General features: G+C 38.7%; 1 protein-coding gene across 6 annotated transcripts in view; it reads left to right on the top strand.

Moving 5' to 3' along the window:
* LOC120417911 (box A-binding factor-like) overlaps positions 1–20,942 on the top strand; it is a 57,422-nt gene extending 36,480 nt beyond the window's left edge. For 2 of the 6 annotated variants that reach the window (XM_052711051.1, XM_039580147.2), the window contains exons 2-6: positions 16,660–17,865; positions 17,926–18,210; positions 18,275–18,512; positions 20,217–20,541; positions 20,613–20,942. In XM_052711051.1, coding sequence (XP_052567011.1) covers positions 16,660–17,865; positions 17,926–18,210; positions 18,275–18,512; positions 20,217–20,541; positions 20,613–20,706 — 2,148 coding nt within the window. In that variant the 3' untranslated portion in view covers positions 20,707–20,942. Of the gene's footprint in view, positions 1–6,962; positions 7,191–9,976; positions 10,630–14,992; positions 16,460–16,659; positions 17,866–17,925; positions 18,211–18,274; positions 18,513–20,216; positions 20,542–20,612 lie in introns of those variants that run through there. The other 4 variants (XM_039580146.2, XM_039580145.2, XM_052711050.1 and 1 more) reach the window with 4 other exon arrangements.
* Positions 20,943–21,916: the final 974 nt, after the last annotated feature.

Raw genomic sequence — 21,916 nt, 5'->3', positions numbered from 1 at the left:
CACCCTTTTAAGCGTGTTTTTAACTATTTACATCAAATTTCGGTATAACTTTTGTTTACTCACCCTAAACTGCCAGATTTCCATGGTCGTCTTCTTGGGTGTCCGATGCGGCCGAATTTCGTCTCCAGTTGATCCAGATGATCTCGTCATTGTTGAATCCCTAGTGTTGTCCATCGTTGGCCGGTTTTGAAATTTTCGATGCTTCTGCCATTGGTCGAGCCCGTTTTGGTTCCATCTCGTACTGCTGCATATTTGCTTCCATCTTAGAACTCCTCACATAACATTTTCTTCAATTTAACGTTTTTTTTTTACACTATTTTAACTGTTTGTTACTTCGCGAAATCATTTTGTTCATTAATTTTCACACATAGTCACATTTTCAACTCTCGGTTTTGTCCAATCAAAATGGCGTGTCCAAACACACACAGCGTTGCTTTCCGCTAGTCACCACCTGAACGGCCCGAGCGGTTTAGGCTTTCAGGATTTTTGTGATATTTACTTGTAGAGTCAAAACAGATCAGTAAACTTCACTTATCTGTATATTACACTTTTTGAAGATTACATTTTTGCGGTAACACTTTCAACTTTTACGCGCACGATCACATCACTTTGCATTAAGATCTTCGTCGAGCCAGTTCTCTACGTTGAAGCCAGACTTGTCCTCCAGACCAATGCGCCGAGCCATGCCAGACCCCGAACTCCTAAGTCCCGGGTGGACTCTTCACAGCGGCTAAGTCCCGGCGGACTCTTCACAGCGGCTAAGTCCCGGCGGACTGCGGCCTCCACCGCTAAGTCCGGCTGGACTGGGGCCTCTGCTACTGGTGGCTGCTGGCGGGTCCGGCTGGTCTGGGGCTTCTTCAGGATCTGGAACTGGACTGGGCTTGAACTGGCTGGAACTGACTGGAACTAACTGCCCTCCTCAAGAATTTTGGGGATTTTATAGTCAGTCCCCGAAAACTCTACTAAATTTTGTTCTGCTAAAAGTGGTCCGTTTCGATGAGAAGCATCGATGAACCTCATGAATTAAATTATGCAGACCTCTGCAATTCTTCATGACTTTCCGTAGTGAGTACACCTCAAAATCGGAAGTCATGGGTTCGAACCATTGTCGTGAAACTTTAAATTATGTTATTGGAATATTAAAATTATGTTCCTGAAACACCCTCAATTTCCCCTGTGAAATAACATTGCACATTCATAATTGAAAGCTTAACCTTTTTTTTTGATTGCCTAACAATTGGCGAAATTTAATAAAGGGCTTTTCAGGTGAGGATGACTCATGATCCACACCTGTACATAAGCTTAATTGTTTGTCGCGCAACACGAGTCGACGGGTAAAATTATTTATGCTTGCGTAAGCGCGCATGGTCAGAACTGTAGTGAGGTTCGAAAAATGGACAAATTTAATGATTTAAATTTGAGGTCGCTGCACCTGTTTTACAAAAAATAGGCGAAACGTATCCAAAAATGCTTTATACATCATTACAGTTATGCTGCTACCGAAAATTTGCAAAATATCAATTAATTTATGATAATTTTCTTTTTCCTAATCCAATGTGGTCCCAAAATTCAAAAATTGAAAAAAGCTAAAAAAAGTCTTTATTTTATCAAAAACATAAATAAGCATTATGCAATGTATTCTGAATAGTTTACAATCGATTTAAAAAGTTTTTTCACTGAAAATTTAAATGTTAGTCAATACAAAAACAAAAACTTGAAATAAACATGGCCTTATTTGATTCAATATTATTTTTTAACTATATTATGTCAATTTTATTTCAAGTTTTCAAGTTTCAATTTTAATATTGCTAAAGCAATCAATACATTTTTCAGTCACTTCAAGTAGAATGCTTTGATAATTCGTTCTATAAATTCATGTCTCCCGCTTTCGACGGTCCCTTCAATATCGACAACGAGAGAGTTGACTGTATTTAGAAGGCATTGTATGCTTTTTACTTTTTTGTTTTGTTTTGTTTTTTTTTTTAACGATCGGAAAAAGTTATAAAACCTTTCGTAAACTCAGCAGCAATATAAAATTAAGTTTTTTGTCCCCCCCCCCCTTCATCGATCTTGACCAAAGCTGAACAAAAACTGTTTTTTACTAGTCTTAGGCCATTGCACAGTGGTCCAGATCGCAAAATTAAGTGGAAAACGGATTTTCCGAAAAATGGTGAAGTTTTGGAGCTTTGGTGTCTTCAGAAGAGTTGTTGCAAATGGAAAGGGGCAACTTTTGGTTTGGTTGAAAATTAGGGTGGTTCACTATTAGAGTGATTTAGAAAATCTAACTTTTCAGGAATATTTTTGGGATTTTTTTTTGTCTTCTGGAAAGCTTGTCAATTCAAGCAACTTTGTCGAAGACACCAAAATTTTATCTCGTAATCTACGCCTTCTACGACCAAATTAATAGAAAGCATCTGAGCAAACCTTCAAAAATCAGTTTTTTGAATGTGGCAATTCAGGGTTAAGTTTTAGAGAAAAGTGATAATGGGGATACTTTTAGAGCTCTAAAAAACAAACAATTTCATTTTTTGACAGGTCAATTTGGACTTAAGGGTCAAAAGTTACAGCCATTTTAAGGCAAAAAAGATGCAAATTTAAAACTTAAATATCTCGAAAAGGCGCAAGCCAAATTTTAAGCACCAGGTTGCATTTGAAAGAGGAGATCCAGCCCTACAAACGCTGAAAAAATCTCAGGGGTGTTTTTCTTTAAACTCGAGATATCTTCCTTTGAAAAAGGCTAATTTTCGAGGGAAAACCATATGGGACCACCCTAACGAAATTCGAAAATTATCCAAATATATGTTTTTCCATGTAATTTTGCCCGCTGAATCTGAATCTGCCCTCAGAATTGAGCCAAAGTGTCGCAAAATCGATTTTTGCTCATATTTTGGGTTTCCATGTAAAATTATCATTTTTGAAGGTTTGCTCAGATGCTTTCTATTAATTTGGTCGTAGAAGGCGTAGATTACGAGATAAAATTTTGGTGTCTTCGACAAAGTTGCTTGAATTTGCAAGCTCAACAACTTTCTAGAAGACAAAAAAAATCCCAAAAATATTCCTGAAAAGTTAGATTTTCAAAATCACCCTAATAGTGAACCACCCTAATTTTCAACCAAACCAAAAGTTGCCCCTTTCCATTTGCAACAACTCTTCTGGAGACACCAAAACTCCAAAACTTCACCATTTTTCGGAAAATCCGTTTTCCACTTAATTTTGCGATCTGGACCACTGTGCAATGGCCTAAGACTAGTAAAGTAGTTTTGTGTAATGTGTATTTATACTATAAATTTAATGTCAGAAAATTTCAAGGCTCTAGCATGTATATAGCAAAAGTTATTGCAAAATTAATTTTCAAAAAGGCCGAAAAGGACCCCAATACCGTAGGAAGGTTAATTTTGCGATCTGGACCACTGTGCATTGCAATTATTTTTCAAAATTCCCTTCAAAATCGAGCCATTATTATTTTTTTCCTGTAAAGCTTTTAAAAATATTAATGGTAATAGAAGTCTTAACAACTGAAAACAATTTGAACATAATTTTCCTTCGTTGAAAATCATATTAAGCATGTTTGAGCTCTATAAAAAATATGTTTTATAAAAATTCGTATAACTCCGATGTACAGCATCGCTAATGCTTTATTATCACGATTTTTCTCGATGCTAAGATATTGCGAAAACTAATAATTGTAAAACAAATTGGTTAGTGTATTTTTTTTTTAAAACGTGAGTTTCATTTAATTGTTAAAACCATAGCTGAGCAATTCTCTATGAAATCGGCCAATTTCGACCATTTTTATTTTTTGTATTTTACGATTTGGCTCAAACTTTGTGGGGGCCTTCCCTCACAAAATAAGCCATTTTGTGTCATTGGTTTACTCATACAAATCTCCATAGAATTTTGGCAGCTGTCCATTAAAAATGGTACGTAAATATTTGAAAATCTGTAACTTTTGAAGGAATTTCCTGATCGATTTGGTGTCTTGGGCAAAGTTGTAGGTATTGATGAGGGCTATTCAGGTACACGTAAAATAATCTTTCCGATATTAAAAAAAATCAGAAGAACTCAATTTCCCAAAAGAGCAGTTCTCTAGGATTTCGGTCATTCGATTTTTTTTGTATTTTTTTATCCGATTGAAACTTTTTTGGTGCCTTCGGTATACCCAAAGACGCCAATTTTCATCATTAGTTTGTCCATATGATTTTTCATACAAATTTGGCAGCTGTCCATACAAAAATGATGTATGAAAATTCAAAAATCTGTATCTTTTGAAGGAATTTTTGGATCGATTAGGTGTCTTCGGCAAAGTTGTAGGTATAGATACGGACTACACTGGAAAAAAATGATACACGGTAAAAAAATTTGATGATTTTTTATTTAACTTTTTATCACTAAAAAAATTTGCAACAAAACACTATTTTTATTTTTTTTATTTTTTGATATGTTTTAGAGGACATAAAATGCCAACTTTTCAGAAATTTCCAGGTTGTGCAAAAAATCATTGAGCGAGTTATGAATTTTTGAATCAATACAGATTTTTTCAAAAAATCGAAATATTGGTCGCAAAAATTTTTCAACTTCATTTTTCGATGTAAAATCAAATTTGCAATCAAAAAGTAAAAAAAAAGTAAATCTTTCCCAGTTCCAATATTACGCCCTTTTAAAATGTTAGTCTTGATTTGAAAATTTTGAAAATATTGTTTTCGAAAAGATCGGAAAATTTCACGAATGTTTTATATTTTAACATTGAAAATCGGACCATTAGTTGCTGAGATATCGAAATTGAAAAATTGTGGGTTGTTTGGGTGAGACTTAGAAAACATCAATTCTCCTGTTTTTAAACCTTTGCATTGCAATATCTCAGCAACTAAAGGTCGTATCAACAAAGTCCGAAGAAGCAAAATATAGAGAATTTTTTCAACTTTTCAAAACTATTTTTTCTAAAAGTGTTCAAACATGTGCACTTATTTAAAAAAATGAAAAACTGGGACTATTTTTAAAAAAGTCACCTAAATATGGATTCAACTTGAAAACGGTGCACTTTATCAAAATTTCACTAAGGTACTTTTTGATTGCAAAATTTTTGCGACCAATATTACGATTTTTGAAAAAATCCGTATTGATTCAAAAATTTATAACTCGCTCAATGATTTTTTGCACAACCTGGAAATTTCTGAAAAGTTGGCATTTTATGTCCTCTAAAACATATCAAAAAATAAAAATAAAAATAGTGTTTTTTTGCAAATCAAGTTTTAGTGATAAAAAGTTAAATAAAAAATCACCAATTTTTTTTACCGTGTATCATTTTTTTTCCAGTGTAGTCCGTATCCATACCTACAACTTTGCCGAAGACACCAAATCGATCAAAAAATTCCTTCAAAAGATACAGATTTTTGAATTTTTATACATCATTTTTGTATGGACAGCTGCCAAATTTGTATGGAAAATTATATGGACAAACTAATGATGCAAAATGGCTTCTTTGGACATACCGAAGGCACCAACAAAGTTTCAGTTGGATTAAAAAATACAAAAATTAAAATTGAAGAAAAAAGACCGATATCGTAGAGAATTACTCAAAATAGATATTTTTTGATTTTCAAGACTTTTTGTTGTAGGGGACCAAAACCCGCATTTTTTTTAGCCAAAAGAAGTATTCATCGTTAAGACATCTATAATTAAGATAACAGCTTTTAAAGCATACACGGATTTTAAACTTTAAGGAAAAGTCAACGATTAGTGGAAATATATCAATTTTAAGCCTAACAAGCGGTCGTGTTTGAAATGCTGTATAATCTGGAGTGTTCCTTGAAATTTACTAAAACCAAGTACACCAACAAGTAGAGCAACTTTTTGTGAACATTTCTGTTTATTTTTACTTTTACTAAAAGTTATTCTATTCCTTTTGCAAGCATTTAAACAAAATATTTCCCAAATGTATTCTAATCAGACGAGAATGCATTGGGCCATGCCAATTTTTCTATTTTCAGCTTAGTCCTTTTTTCTCCCAGTGCTCTTTTGGGTCTGCTTAGTGCTGCCAATTGTGATGGAATTTTAAGCGAACACTTACGAAAAGAAGCATTTATAGAGAAAGTTTCCTGGCAGCACTGGCTCACTCCAACAGCATTCTGGTGGTGTTGGTGGCCACCCTTTGTTCTTTATTTGCCTTCGCTTCTCGCTCGGTTTTCTTCAGCTTTCAAACGTCAAAAGACTTGACGCGTTTGTTTTTTTGATAGCGCTTACTAATTATTTACATGTGTCGGGATTATTTTTCAAGTGAGTGTCTAACTAATGTTCAAAAGAACATGTTGCCGGTAGTTGGAAGCAATTTCATATCTTAAGCGCTTTGAAAACTTAAACGCAAGTGAAAAAATATTGATGGCGAGATTCGTTAAGCAGTTATGCTCTCATCTTACGATGTGTGTGCAAACAAAATAATGAGATATGGTCTCGCAAAATAGAAATTATGATCAAAACTGCATTAAATTTGATCTTTTTGGCCAGTAGGTGGCATACATTTGCGTGCTTACTCGAGGCGGTGCTGTTGTTTGGAAGTTTATAGCCTAAATAGTATTTTTGGAGCTTTAATCGAGCATCAAATTCTCCCTATGACGAAGATAGGTTTTTGATTAGAAAGGGTTCCCCTAGTATGGCTTTATTTAGAAACAGCTTAATCATCAACCTCGATTTTTTTAAGCATTGAAAAAATAATTTTCAAAAAACTTTTAAATGCAAACATTGAAGGTGCGAATCATGATCATTTGACCTGAACAAATAGGTTCAATAGACCAAACTTGGCTTGACCCGCCAAAAGGCCACATGCCATTCTGAAATTCGATCCGTTTCCCAAAAAAAGATGTTTATCCAAACGGTCCCATTTTGATCCGATCCGCGCGCGCGCTTCGAAGCGTCGTTGCGTTTGCGTGTTTGTCCTGATGGCTTTATTGATTTCCAATAACTTTATTTACCCCGGGCGTTGGTTGGCCGAGGGGGTTCGGGAACTCACTTATCTTATCGAACTTTACGACCGATGTGGGAACCTCCTCGCATTGATCAGGGCTGCTCACATAGGCGCACATTGAGTGTCGTAAAACTGCCACCATAAACTGCTACCTTCTTCGCGCTGGGATGGTCAGTCCAGGTTCCCGATGGCCTGCTGAAGGATGTGTTCGCCCGCTGATGGGTTCATTAAGGTTAGCGATATCCGACGTGAGGACAAATTCTTTAATGAATGGCGCATTGTTCTACGTGAGATTGCTCAAGGCATGGCCATTCTTCCCGCTCTTAATGTAACAGATTGAGCCTAAACAAATAGAGAGCAAAAAACCCCGAACCAAAAATAAACCGCCCTCTATTGCATTCAAGTTGTGCGGAACAACGTGCGACAAATGCGGCTTGGTTCTGCACTCTTCCAGATATTCCTACGAAGCGACGAAGACACGCGAAGTACGGCCACAAGTTTTGTTTGCCCGGCAGAAGGCCGTAAAGCCGTAATATGAGCGAAAGAGAATTTAGTGCAAACAAACATCAAACACCTTAAAAAACCTCCGGTGAGGAAACGACGCTTTGCGCCCGTGGACTGCGGATAATTTGTTGTTTGCAAAGTGGGTTCTTTCCTCCGCTCGGAGGTTAGCCTAAGGGGCAGGGTTGCCAGATTTTAAAGTCTTTCAGAGCCGTGTGGCTTCTGCTTATTTCAAATTGTCATTCTTGGACTTTGTTTAAATATCTTTCAATGACATGCTACGTTTTAAGAACTCCTCCCCTCTTTTGTGGCGAATCGAATCGTGGGCCTTTTTAAGGTATTTAATTTTAAAAATATTTTTTGTTTTAATTAGTTTGAAAATTAGTCGATCTCCATGGAGGGTTGCCTGGATTAGCATTAGACGGAGTAACCAAATCATTACAGTCTTTTCCAAATTAGTCTTTAAAATACATCAGTGATTGTTCCTCTGCAGATTCAAATCAAATTTTTGTCCACATCGAAGTGATCGTGCTATTTTGTCACACCCACCGTTTTGATGTTTCGAGAAAAACGGATTTGGTTGGCTTGAGTAAACAAAAACTAGAGCATGCAATGTAAACAATAACAAACACTGACCGTTTTGAGTTTTTTGTCCGAAACTTGATAGAATTCGGTTGCCAGACTCCCAAATTATAATTTAAATATAAACAGCACTCGGGCATGTACGTGTGACAAAACGTCCTCTGAATTAATTCCCTTGGGTCAGTTGTCGCAATTGCAGCAATTTTCAGGATGTGCCAAGCGCACGATCAGATCGAATCTTTAGTATAATGAGAAACAACTTTGCACGGAGTTTTAACTGTTTTTGTTGAATATCTCAGGATTGCTATCGATTTTTTTCAGATCTGTTAAGGTCAACAGGTGCGGAATTAAAAGCCACACAAGTTACCGTTCTCAATTTAGCCCACGTCGAAATCTTAACATGTACAAAAAAAATCGAATAAAGATGAGAAAAAAAATAAAATACTTTTCGCTCCTGCCATTAAGGCCGTTGTAAATATTGTTCAAAGTTTATGTCACCCCTTCAATATTAACTCAAAAAACTCAGGGGGCAAAAATATTATGTTTTCAAAAAACTTCAAAATTTCAGTAGACGTGTAAACAATTTTGAAAACAATTTAAAATGCATTTTCCTGTGTTTTAATAGTTTTTATCATGACTAAATTTCTTGAATTATTGTGAAATTTTGGTATGCAGTACTGCAAAATGTATTTAAGCTGGTACAAATTTTATTTCAATTTTTTGTCTCCCCAGCCCTTCAAAGTCTGCCCGAAAAATCAGGAGACAAAAAATTATTTTTTTTTTCAAAAAAAATCAAAATTTCAATGGAATTGTAACTGCAATCATCTGAAATCAATTTTTAAATGCATTCCCCTACGTTTAGAATCAATTTAAGAATGTTTGGGTTAATTAAAAAATCTTTTTAAGTTTTGGAAGTTTTCAATGTTTGGCTCCGCAATTTTTTTTTCGCAAGATCTTACATTTTTTGAAAAAACTAATGATTGCAAAGCACTTTTTTCATTAAAATGTTGAAAGTATGGCTTTTTATTTTGATTTTTTATTTTTTTTTTATTTTTTCACCCCTACCCTCGACCCCGCCCGGAGCCGAGGGACAAAAACTTTGAAAAATATTTGCATCAGCCTTGTTTCTTGCAAAAAAAAAATCGTCAAAACTGAGATATAATATCTATTATTATCTAATATTCTAAGTCAAACTGACTAAGAATATTGGATAACAACTATTTCCATTTTTCTTTTCTTTTTTAGTTTTTGCCCGCTTAGACATCGGATTGAGCCAAAGGACATTAACTTTGTATATTTGTAAAAATAAATGTAAAAACATGCAAAAAAAAAGTGGCTGGTAAACTAAATAAACACAACGATGAATAGATAAAACATAGGGTTATATTGTAGGTCCATCCTGAAGATCGAAAGTTAAACGACATAAATGCATTGAAAATATTGAAAATGAAAGATTTTCGTACAACAAATGAACATAACACGGATAAAATGGGAAATAAAAGTTAGATAGTAGAGGGATAAAATGGCTAAATGAATTGATGAATATCGTAAGCATTGCCGTCATGAACTAACAAAGACTGAAAAAAAAAATCAGCAATGATATTTTGACTTGACTGGCATCCCTGCCCCCACCACATGGCCCGTTCGCGGGTCAACCCCGGACCGGCTGGAACTGGCTGGCTGGCTGTTCTCGGTACAAAACTCTGCTCAAACCAAACTCCGAGGCAAGGCACAGACAGTGCAAACAAAAAGTTCGTACGCGCGACCATTTCCTCCTCTCTAGATGTTGAATGATTTGGTTATTTTAGGTATCGGGTAGGATGTTGGCCCCAGCCGAGACTCGAGGTCGCATACGAGTTTTGGCGGTTCTCGGGGCACGTACGAGGCTGAGGTTTTTTTGAACGGACTGATTTTTGAATTTCGAGAACCGAGCACTCTCTAGCATTCCGTGAAGTTATAAACCATTTTGTGATTCTGATATCAAACCGCATTCGCCTATGTGTGTAGCAGATCCTTACGAAATCAACGGTCTGGGGGGTTGGGTTTGTGAGTGTGAGGTTCGTGTATTCAATGATGGAGTGTGCGTTTTGATATAAGTTACCTGCCGTGGTTGATGGGTGATTTCACTGTAACAAACCCACTGATAAGATAAGAAGGAATGCCAGCCACACTCTTGGAACGGGTTGGTTCGTGCTGCGTTTGATATATAATATTTTTATAATTTTGCCCATCAATTTCGTTCAATATGTACTTTATTTGTGTGGCTCGGTAGTCGCGTACTTCACCGCTCTTAGTCGCAGTGAGATGTTCCTCGTGACTTGGACAAAACGGTTCTTCGCGAGATCCTTACGGTGAAACTCCAAAGTGTTACCAAACGGAATTCAAGTGTTCAACAAGTGGTCCCGCAGTGCAGAATGAAAATGACGGTGAATCCAGTGCCCGCTGGGAATCCCTCCGACGCCAACAACAACAGCGTCTCCGTGAGCTGTCCGAGCAGCACCTCCGCAACTCCAATAACTTCCACCAGCACGGCACCGGCGTCAGCTTCCGGTGGAACTGCTGCAACTGCGGCTGCAGGTCTACCAAAGGTAAAGTGGCGCGAACGCGTTTTCCCCGCCAAAAAGCGCATCCAATCTCCAGGTGATACCGGCAATCTTTTCGCGGAGATACCGCGATACGGCGATAGACTCCTGGTGGCCCCCGCGGGAGATAAAGTTTTTATCAGAGTGCGTTTTCTAGATTACGACATGTGTGAAGGAAGCCCGCGGGAATGTTTTGGGCGGAAAATGTGTGTCAATACGAGCAGCGTTGATTTGATTACCGGTTGAACATGATGACGATTTCGATAAAGTGACTGGGATGCACTTTGCTTCGCGGAGGAAGACAGAATTGTGCTAAGAGTAGTGAGTGATTCAGTGAACTGTTGAAACTGGGACTGTTCCTGTAAACAAAGTATATGAGACGTGTTCTAAAAGTAGTGAATTGCATAGACTAAAGAAGCCACTTTGTCTCACTGGTTCGTCCAAACAAGTTTCAACTTTGGTAGTTGCCCAAACAAAAATAATTTAAAATATTTGAAAAACTTTATTCTTAGGAAAAGATTTTCTGGTCGAGTTGGTTTCTCCAGCTTCTCAGATTTGTTGACTCCGATTTTAACTTCGGATTTTCTAAAAAGTGTCGATCAGCGATGGAATAATCATCATCAAAAGAAAATCATTGGACGTTCATCAAGAGAAAAAATCCGAAGGGAGCTTGGCTCTCCGCTCTCGCACACGAAAGATCAGTAAAAGGAATCTAAAAAAATCATCATCTTGATTATTTGGCGGAACATCTTTTTCACTACTACACTTGCAAGTGTTACTTCACACGTCGAAATTTTACCTGCCACGTTTTGTAGATGGACAATGTGTGTAAACAAAGTGAAAAAAACGTTTTTAAGTGGTGCTGACAAGGAAATTCACAAAAGATCATCAGCAGATTGATTTTCTTGGAGAAGTTCAGGAGCGATTTTCTTTTAAGTGATTTGCCTCCTCTCTCTTTCGCGGGTGAAGAAAGTTCGCAAGCGAAATTGATTTTTTTGCGATTATTCCATCCCTGGTGTCGATTTTACCGACTTTGATGTCAGTCTGAAACTGTCAGTGTTTTCGAAAACGGATTTTTTTTTTAGTGGCAATACGTGACTTCAATAGTTTGAGAAAATAATAATTATTTTTCTTCAATGAATCAAGCTCAGTACCCCCTTGCAATTTTCCCTGAAAGGATGGTGAAGTGTAAATCTTGAATGTGAAACATTCATGTCTCATTTAGTCAAATTATAATGTTGAAAACTCGGCTTTGAGGAACAGTCTCTTGAGAGTCAGGTTTAATTTCGCCTAAAATTGTTTCTATAACTCTGGATAATGCAGTAAATGTCGTATAATCTTTCGAATCTTTTAATTCTTTATTTGTACAATCGCATAATAATCACGATTGTTCCTAAAATATTCAAATTGAAAGTAGTGACAACAAACAAAACCTTATCTAATTTTGCAAAACTCATTCCTAAACAAAACGAACAATCCTGTACCTCACCTTAAGTAGTGCCATAAATCACCAGCAATTTACTGCCAAACGACACCCAAAGGTATCGTTTGACATTGAAACCTTATGGCATGCGATTTCCGGCCGTTTTTTCCAATCCTCCTTTGGCAGGCTGCTGCCTAGGTGGTACGCACGACGACCCTGAAGGTAATGCAAAGTTAGCCAGAACGGCAATAAAGACTTCGAGAGGCGCCCAATATAGCCATAACTGGTGGCGCCTAGCGTTGACTCCTGGCTGTGTTTCAAAACAGGCGTAGAAAAAAAGGACCGCTCTGTCGACCTCTTTTCATTGATCCTTTTTTTCTCGGGTCGGGACTCTGGATCTCTGCTGGTCAGTTTGGACATAAAACATTGAATAAGTGCAGAATTGTGTAACATTTCGGAGGCGCCAGAGGATCGTCATGTTTCTTTCCAAGTTGATAAGCCATCCCTTAATGAAGAAGCGTAAATAATTCAATTAAAGCGTAGATCGACTCGGATCGTTCCGAATGAAAAGTGTCTCGTGCCTAGATTCACCTGTTTGCTCTAGGGGTCCAAATCAGGTGGCAGCTGCCTGCTAGAAGATCTTGACAACATTCTGGGCCACAGCCGCGATAATCGATCTAATTAGACGGGAGAGAAAGACGTTCCACTTGAAACCTATGTAAAATTGGTCAGATAACATGAGTTTTATGTCCTTCCCCCGAGGGGAAAACCCGCGACCGCTATCGGCGCCAGCTCACCTGACCATCTTTGGGAGGAATACCTCCACTTATCGTTGCGGGTTGTATCCAAAAAAGTGTATAATAAAACATTTTTATATTTATAGCTTCTTGATAGAGATGTCCAACGTGGTGTGGTTGGTGTCTGGGAAGAGGTTCGCGGCTTCAATGATGAATGATTTGGGAAATGTGATCTTTCAGAATAACACATTGATACTCTAAAAATAAATAAACCTATATATTAAAAAAAAAGATCTCTTCAATAAAAAAATAGGATTATGTTCAGATAGGATTCAAGTTCATTTGTTTTGAAGAATATATTTATGGTATTATTTGAATAAAATTTAAATGTTTTTAACTAACCTCAACCAAAGTGAAAATAAAAAAAATCTTGAAGTTTTCTTCGGTTAAGCAGTCAATAAAACAGTCCGGCAAGAAATTATTGCATTTTAAAATGAAAACGAAGCAGGAATCAAAAGTTTTCGCATTTTGTATCAAACAAGCCTTATCCGACAAACTTCTTTCTGCCTTTTATTTCGTTTGTTGACGTTTTTTGCTTTTTTGCTTATTCAGCCTCCTGTCATCAAAATTTGATTTTACGTAACTTTCTCCATACAATTTGTGGATGCTCCGGAATCGGTTCCAGAGTGGCCAAATTGTCAATTAGTTAGCGTATAAACCTTCCTTGGGCTTATACGAACCCAACGCAACAAAGAGCACCTCGATCCGACGCTCCGTATTGAACTGATTCGCGTTCAAACAAAACTGTCGAATTTTTTTATATATAGATAGATTTGTTCTACTGAAAATGTCTATAAATATAAAGCCTTTTTTCGAATTGTGTTTTTTTACGATATACACGGAGAAAAAAGAGTTCCCAAAATCGTGAACAAGCGTTCATGAAAATGGGAACCACGAACAAAGTGTTCAAATTTCATGGTACGTTTTTCAAAATCGTACCATGGGATTTGAACACTTTGTTCGAGGTTCCAATTTTCATGAACGCTTGTTCGCGATTTTGGGAACTCTTTTTTCTCCGTGTAAGGATGGTACAAATTTTATTTAAAGTGTTGTCACCCGTCCCCTTAAAGTTGGCCCGTAAAATCAATTTTTTGTTTTCTTCAAATCTTACTTTTTTTTTAAAACTAATGATTGCAAAAAAACTGAAATAGTCTAAAATGCATTTTAAAACACTTTTCGCATTCAAATGATAAGACTATGCCTTGTTATTTAAATTTTTCTATTTTTCTATTATTTTGCCCCCCCTCCCCACTCGACCCCGGCCAGAGCCGAGGGACGAAAACTTTGAAAAATATTTGCATTTGAACTCATTTTTATTGAAAAAAATCATGACACTTTGAGAATTTTGAAGTAATCCTAGTTATCAACATTTTCGAAATAATGATAAAAAAAACTTTTTTGCAATTCAGTCGTGAAACTACTTACTTTTCCTATCATTCTTAGACGACGAAATAGCCTACTTTTCTGTACCAAAAATAACAGAATCGAATAGCAACACTTTTTAAAACAAATGCTGAAAAGTTCTACTTTTTAGCACTGAAATGGTGCTGAAAAGTAGAACTTTTCAGCACTTGTTTCGAAAAGTAACGATTTTCAACATTTTTATGATTTAAACGATTTAATGGCAAAATACATGAAAATTTGACTAAAAATTTCCCTCAATGGGTTTTTTACGAGGTTCACCGAGTTGGATAAATACGAAGAGTGCTGAAAAAAGTTTTGCAACGAGTTCCATACAACATTTTTTGCAATTCCGTAAAACACCCATTGAGGGAAATTTTGTGTCAAATTTTCATGTATTTTGCCATTAAATCGTTTAAATCATAAAAATGTTGAAAATCGTTACTTTTCGAAACAAGTGCTGAAAAGTTCAACTTTTCAGCACCATTTCAGTGCTAAAAAGTAGAACTTTTCAGCATTTGTTTTAAAAAGTGTTGCTATTCGATTCTGTTATTTTTGGTACAGAAAAGTAGGCTATTTCGTCGTCTAAGAATGATAGGAAAAGTAAGTAGTTTCACGACGGAATTGCAAAAAGATATCTTAAAACTGCTGTCCTTGCTGAGATTGAAATTTCGAGCTAAATATATGAATTTAAGTTTGAGAAAAATGACAAATATAATGAAAACAAAGACGGATTCAAAAATATCCAGGGATCCCGGGAATTCTCGGGATTCTTAAAATATTTCCCCGTTTTCCGGGAAATCGATAACCCGGGCAAATTGGATGTTTTATTTGTTTGAAATTAAAAAAAAGAGAAAAATATGAATTGCAAAACATACCAAATTGTCCCAAAATCTTAGTTTCAACTTGAAAGTACCTTTTCCGCAGCCAAAGACGGACGATTTCGCTGTTCAAGGCCTATCCACAAATCCTTCATTTTAGCGACGACTTCAGGATGAAAGAAAATTAACCCCAGCAAAAGCTCAAGCAACTGCTGCGACAAAAAAATCGGGCGTGTTTAATTACTCGGCCCCGGTCCAGTCCTGCTGCGGCCTCGCAGGAATTCCAAGCCCGGGCCGACGGCGGCGCTGGTTATCAGTGCCTTTATTTTCATTTTATTGCACACGGCAGATAAGAGGGCCTTTTTATGGTACGCTACTGACATTTATGGTCTTCGGGAGAGGAGGCCCAAGAACCGAGAAGAGTTGGTCCAGGGGGCGGTCCGTGAGTAGCACTAATAAGCCCCGAGGTTTGGCTCTATTGTGAGGATGATGAAGAAGAGGTTCCTCCAAATTAGACCAAGTAATAAGACGAGTGGTGACCCCGAGGACTCTGGCGCCAACAGATGGCAGTTGGTTGACCTAAGCTCAAAAAGTGAGTCACATGTCAAAAACTTCAGAAGCTCCTCCCGGTGTCATTCTGCACAGTTGCAAAACAGCTGCAAGAGTGCTGGGCGTAGGTCAAGATCGGATAAGATACCACACCCCGCGACTTGCTGTTTGCCGTTGAGGGACCAGATATGGCCAAGAATCAATCTTAACTCTCTCGAGGTGTCATCGGTTGGCACCGATAAAGCGATTGCTTATCGGGGGAAAGCCGGGCATCGATGATGATGAACGATGAGCAGGAGGAGGAGGAGGAGGTCTTTGCACCAGGTGTCAGTGGTCTGCATTGTTGTACACCAGGTACATCGCGAACATTTCTTGACACTTGACAAGCGAATGGCTTCAATTGCTTGTCGGTAGGAGTGGCGTTGGACTTTGAGCTTGGGGCCGATTCAGGTTCTGTTCACGTGAGATTGCCTTCCAGAGTTGATCTAGATTGATTGAAAGATGTGAACAACGTATGGACATTTGTTTTGCATATTCTTGGTAGCTTAATGGGATTGTTTCAAATACCCTTAATGTTAATTGTGATGTTTTGATAACAAAATGAAAAAAAAAAATATTCCAAAAACCATTGAAGCGTCTGAGAATACAATGCAAAAATGCATCAATCATCTTGGACCAACATCATAATTACGATGACAGTCATCGCCGGCCAAGCTTTCCCCAACGTTACCGGAAGCGATCTGTTTGAACGGAAACTCCGGCCAACGGATGTTGCTTTATTGGCGCGAAGCTTAGCTCGGTGCGCGTACGCTCCACGTAGTCACCTTGCGACAAAACCGATGCGCGTGAGTCACAAAGAGTTTGGGAGGTGTCTTCTTCCACGAATTGCGTCACAAATCTGGAGGGGTGGTTCTACTTTGGCGCTAAATTAAGCCAATCACTCGGAACGCGTCTATGACGCGAGTACTTTGACGATGTTTGCAAGCCATCAAGCTGCAATTGGAGTGAATCACCTGAGCTGAAGAGTTTTGTTCGTTCGTTTCAGATGGAATCCAGAGACTCGAAGGACAGCACGTCCAAGACCGACGCGGAGTCCCCCGAACAGCACCAACCGGTTCAGCAGGATCAGCAGCCGTTGCAACAGGTTGAAGTTCAGGAAATCATCGTACCTGCCGAGATGACCAACGCTGAGGGGCAATCGCCGGCTTTACCGACGGCAGTGATTATCAACCAGCACAAGCATCGAATGATTACGACCTCGGGAGAAATTGCCGAGTCGCACGAGATTCCACATCCGGACGCGACGGAATACGAAAGTGTGGAGTATCATCAGGCTACGGTGACTACCGCCGGAGGTCAGACGTACGCGTATGAGCAGATTCCGACTAGTCAAGGGAATAATGGAGCGGGAGCTTCGCCGGTGCCGCAGTACCTGAAACGGGAGTCCAGCTTGGAAAAGGAGCGGCTGGTCGCAGCTGAAGCCCACGGCCAGATTCCTGTGCAGACCCAAACCATTTTCGTAGAGTACAAAAATGAAGTTGAAGAGCCTGTGCGATACGGGAACCCGTCGTTGGTTCGATACGAAGACCTCAAGTACCATCCACACTACTTGCACTATCAAAAACCACATCCAAGTTTGGCCATTCCTCACCATGCGCATCCACACCACGCCCATCATGCACATGTGCAACAGGTTCAACAGCATCCTTCGCAGCAGGAGGTTGATTCCTCGATAAAAGCAGAACATCTGGAACACCAACACCACCAACAGCAGCAACAATCCCATTCCCAACTCCAGCACCACCATCAATCGCAACAACAACAGCAACACCAGCAGCAAGCTCATCAACACACCATCCACATCTACGAAACGCACGAAGCTGCTCAAGCTGGAGAAGTCCAGCAATCCGAGGCTCCAGCCAGTGAGGTTAAGACGCACTATACCAACCTGGAACCGGTGCACTCGTTGTCGTCCTCGCAGAACTACTACATCGCTCCGGAAAGTTACCAATCTACCGCCAACTACCCGTACATTCCTACGAAAGAGACGGTGTACTACCATTCCGCAAGTCCGAACACGGTACTGTACAAGAGCAGCGATCCCACGCTCACCTCTTCCTCGATAATACCAACCAAGCAGATTCACTACACCTCGCAGAACCTGTACGAGAACACTCCGGCTCACAACAGCAGTTCTCCTGGAGCTCAGCAGATGTATCCGTACTGGAATGGAAACATGGACTACACTACGGTATGTTGAACTTCTTCACCAAATTCTATTATTCATCTTAATCAAACAACATTCTTCCAGACATTCACCGGAGCGGTCGTCATGGACCAGGCTCCTTCCGGCGGAGCCGAGTACGGCAACAACGGACAGGCGTGGCAAATCGGTAGCTTGAACGACGGCTACGAACCGTCCATCGGACTGCCAACCGAGCATCGCGAGTGCGTCAACTGTGGCAGCTCGGACACTCCCCTGTGGCGAAGGGACAACGTGGGCCACACGTTGTGTAACGCGTGCGCTCTGTACAACCGCCAAAATCCGGGAACCAATCGGCCACCGAACCGCAGCCAGAAAGCCAAGCAGGCACCGGTGAGTTAAACGTCAACCGTTGAAGTATTGCCAGAAAATCTTACACCCTACATTAATCTTCCAGAAAGCACCAGTACCTGGAAACCGGCGAACGGGCGTCACCTGTGCCAACTGTCAGACGACGACGACCACGTTGTGGCGCAGGAACAACCGCGGCGAACCGGTGTGCAATGCGTGCGGGCTGTACCACAAGCTGCACAACGTGGACCGGCCGCTGACGATGAAGAAGGATGGGATTCAAACGCGGAAGCGCAAGCCCAAGTCTAGTCAATCGATACCGTCGCTCAACGGGATGGTGAGTGGTGAGTATTGGAGAAGTGGGGAAATTGTAGTTTCCTGAAAACTTGTGGTGTGTTTAAAATAATATTGGTTTTGGGGGTTCCCAAAGTTTTTTTTTTTTAAATTACTGTCCAACCTCGATTATCCGAAGAATATTGGCCGGCATGTTGGATTCTAAATTTCTATATTAATTTAGAGCATTTTTGGGGTCATATTTGTGCCCAATGACCCCGATAATGAAAGCGATAATTATTATTCGTTGATTTAGTTTTCGAGATACAGCCCTTTGGAGATGTTACATTCGATTTTTAATAAGAACATTTCAAAGAATATGCATTTCGATATAATGATGAATTTGCTTCATATTACTGTCAAGGATCTTTGGGCCAAATTTCATTAGGTTTGCTGGTGTAGTTCTGGAGATACAGCCATTAAAATGTTATTTTCGATTTTATATAAAAAAATCTATAGAGTCAATACAATTTCAGCACTTTAAAGAATATTCATTCCGAGATAATGATGAACTTTGCTTCATATGACTGCCAAATATCTCTGGGCCAAGTTTAAGAAGGTTTGCTGATGTAGTTCTCGAGATACAGCCATTTTAAAATGCTATTTTCGATTTTTTCTAAGAAATTTTTGAAAATCAATGCAATGTCAGCACTTTAAAGAATATGGTTTTCGACAGTCATATGACTGACACATATCTCTGGGCCAAGTTAAAGAAGGTTTGCTGATGTAGTTTTCGAGATACAGCCATTTTAAAATGTTATTTCCGATTTATTATAAGAAAATCTTTCAAATCAATACAATTTCAGCACCTAAAAGAATATGTATTTCGAGATAATGATGAATTTTGCTTTATATTACTGTCAAGTATCTCTGGGCAAAATTTCAGAAGGTTTGCTGATGTAGTTCTCGAGATAAAGCCATTTTAAAATATTATTTCCGACTTTTTCTAAGAAAATCTATATAACCGGCGTGAAAAAGTCGGAAATAGCATCTTAATGCGGCTGATCTCAAAAACTGCATCAGCAAACCTTCTGAAACTTGGCCCAGAGATACTTGACAGTAATAGCAAAATCTATCATTATCTCGAAATGCATATTCTTTGAAATGCTGAAATTGTATACATAGCAAATTCTGATGTTCGTTTTCAGTTAATATTTATTGAAAACTGCACTACTGAAATTTTCAGTTAGTTTTTCGGTGAACTTCAGTTAAAATTTGTATGGAGCTGTCAAAGTTTGTTGAAATTTCAGCAATTTTTCATTTACTGAAAATTTCAGTAGTGCAGATTTCAGTAAATTTAACTGAATTCAGTAATGAGAAATTGGTGTGGTCTATAGATTGTTTTGGTCTTATTATTGAAAATCGGATGTAACATCTTAAAAAGGCTGTATCTCGAAAACTACATCAGCAAATGTTTTCATTTTTTGCTCAGAGGTGCGTTATGGTGTAAGGAATTGATAGACACTACGGATTGCATTTTTTTCATAATAACAGTATTTTGAGCACCGTGCGATAAGAATTATATAAAATTCATCAGAGTGGATGAACCTTTTTTTCTGGAACTCTTTGGAATCAGTCAAAACGCTTTGTCTTCTTTAGCCACTTTGGGTTACATACAAAACTGAAACTTTTTTTTTTTTCAGCAAAACCTTTCAATTATATTACTGTAAAATTACTGTTTCAGCTAAATAAATAAATCACTCTTCCCGTTCCAGAAAAACTTCTCCCGTCGATGATCCCAAACCAGCTGCATTCGGTCGGAGGCGCCGCCTCCGTTGCCGCCGGTGGACCTCAAAAGTTGCTCCTCCAACCACCGCTCAGCCACATGGTGGCCGTATCGTCGTCCTCCCAATCGATGGATCTCCACTCGAGCCATGCCATCACGTCGTCCTCCGCCTCGTCGGTGTTGGCCCCGACCTCGTCCGCGTCGGGCATCAACTCCGCCCAGGACCAAAGATTCGTCGACAGTACTTCGACGGCCAGCAGCATGTCCCCGCATCTGCCCAGCAGCAACAGCCTGACGAGGCACGTCACAACCAGGTGTGAGAATCGATGGAATGGTTGTTTCCGTAGAGGTTTGATGTACTGATGATGGTATTTTTATTTTGCAGCGTACCAACCTTGGACACGACGAGCCGACCTTCGAACGGAGAAATCACCAGCGTAATCACGAGCACCGGGGTCACCGAACGGTCCAGTAATTAGTGCCTAAACTTTAGATAAGACTTTTCAATCACCAAATATTTAGTTTTACGCGTAAGCCATATGAGAATAAGATAGTGAAAGTTTAAACCGAATAGTTATTTAAACTAATAGCTCTTAGAACAACAATCGCTGAAGGAAGCATTTTTTTGTCATATCTCAGTGAAAGTAAAGCATTTAGTTAAGCACCCGAGCATGTTAAATATCGGAGGAGGAAATAAATGTGCGTTCCGAGATTATCTCGAAAGTGAGTGAAATTCGTCGTTCCTTTCCCAGGTGACTCATCCATCAAGAGGCTCCGGAGTTGGGACAGACCTCGTAACGCTGGTATAGAACGATGCTGGCGCTCGTCGCTTGTTCTGCTTTCAATTTGTAATCTATAAGTCCATTAAATTTATCCGTTTAATGTGAGGTGACTAAACGGAGGAACGCTGAGGGAGGTATGCATTTTTTCTTGGATGAATTGCAAAGTTTCTATCTCTTTTCTATTTCGAACGTAAAATAATTGAAAAACTAACTTAATCCGCCTATGCGCCTTATTAACTTTTTACAAGCAATAGTCACAAAAAAGATTCCTAAAATAATTGATGCTGACATCAAATTTGGTTTTTGGTGCGGAGCCACTAAAAACAAAAGAGGCTTAAAAATGTACATAAATATCACTTAAGTGGCCATAACTTGATATAGGATTGCCTGATCTACATAGTTTTTGACTCATTCGGAAGGTCTTTCGATGATTTCATGTCAGAACAGCATGATCCAGAACAAAAGTGCTCCGATATGGCTGACATGACTTTTCAGGATTCTGAGATAGGTATTTAAAAAAAAAAAAAACGGATTTCGGTATATCAATCAAATTTAAAGTACCATGCTTCCCCATTGAAATGAGTTTCCAGTACATTTTGCTGGAGACGCATGGTGCTTTTTGTACCATAAATGTACCGAATTCCGATATTTTTTTATCAAAAAACCTCAGAAACTGGATACAAGTTCATCGCTGCTCGTTAACCAAAGTACTCTTTTTAAGTTGTCATTATAATATGTGAAAAAATGTCTGGTTGTTATTTAAGAAATTCTGAAAAAAATTAATACCTAAAAAAAAACAGTATCGAAATATTCAACGATTTACCAGGTATCTCAAAAATTAAAAAAAACAGCTTTGATTTTTTTCATTTCAAATGAAAAATAAATGCAAAATAAATAAATTGAAAAA

Source organism: Culex pipiens, chromosome 3 (genome assembly GCF_016801865.2).
Source record: "Culex pipiens pallens isolate TS chromosome 3, TS_CPP_V2, whole genome shotgun sequence".
Classification (NCBI taxonomy): domain Eukaryota; kingdom Metazoa; phylum Arthropoda; class Insecta; order Diptera; family Culicidae; genus Culex; species Culex pipiens.
This window is presented reverse-complemented; position numbering and strand designations above follow the sequence as displayed.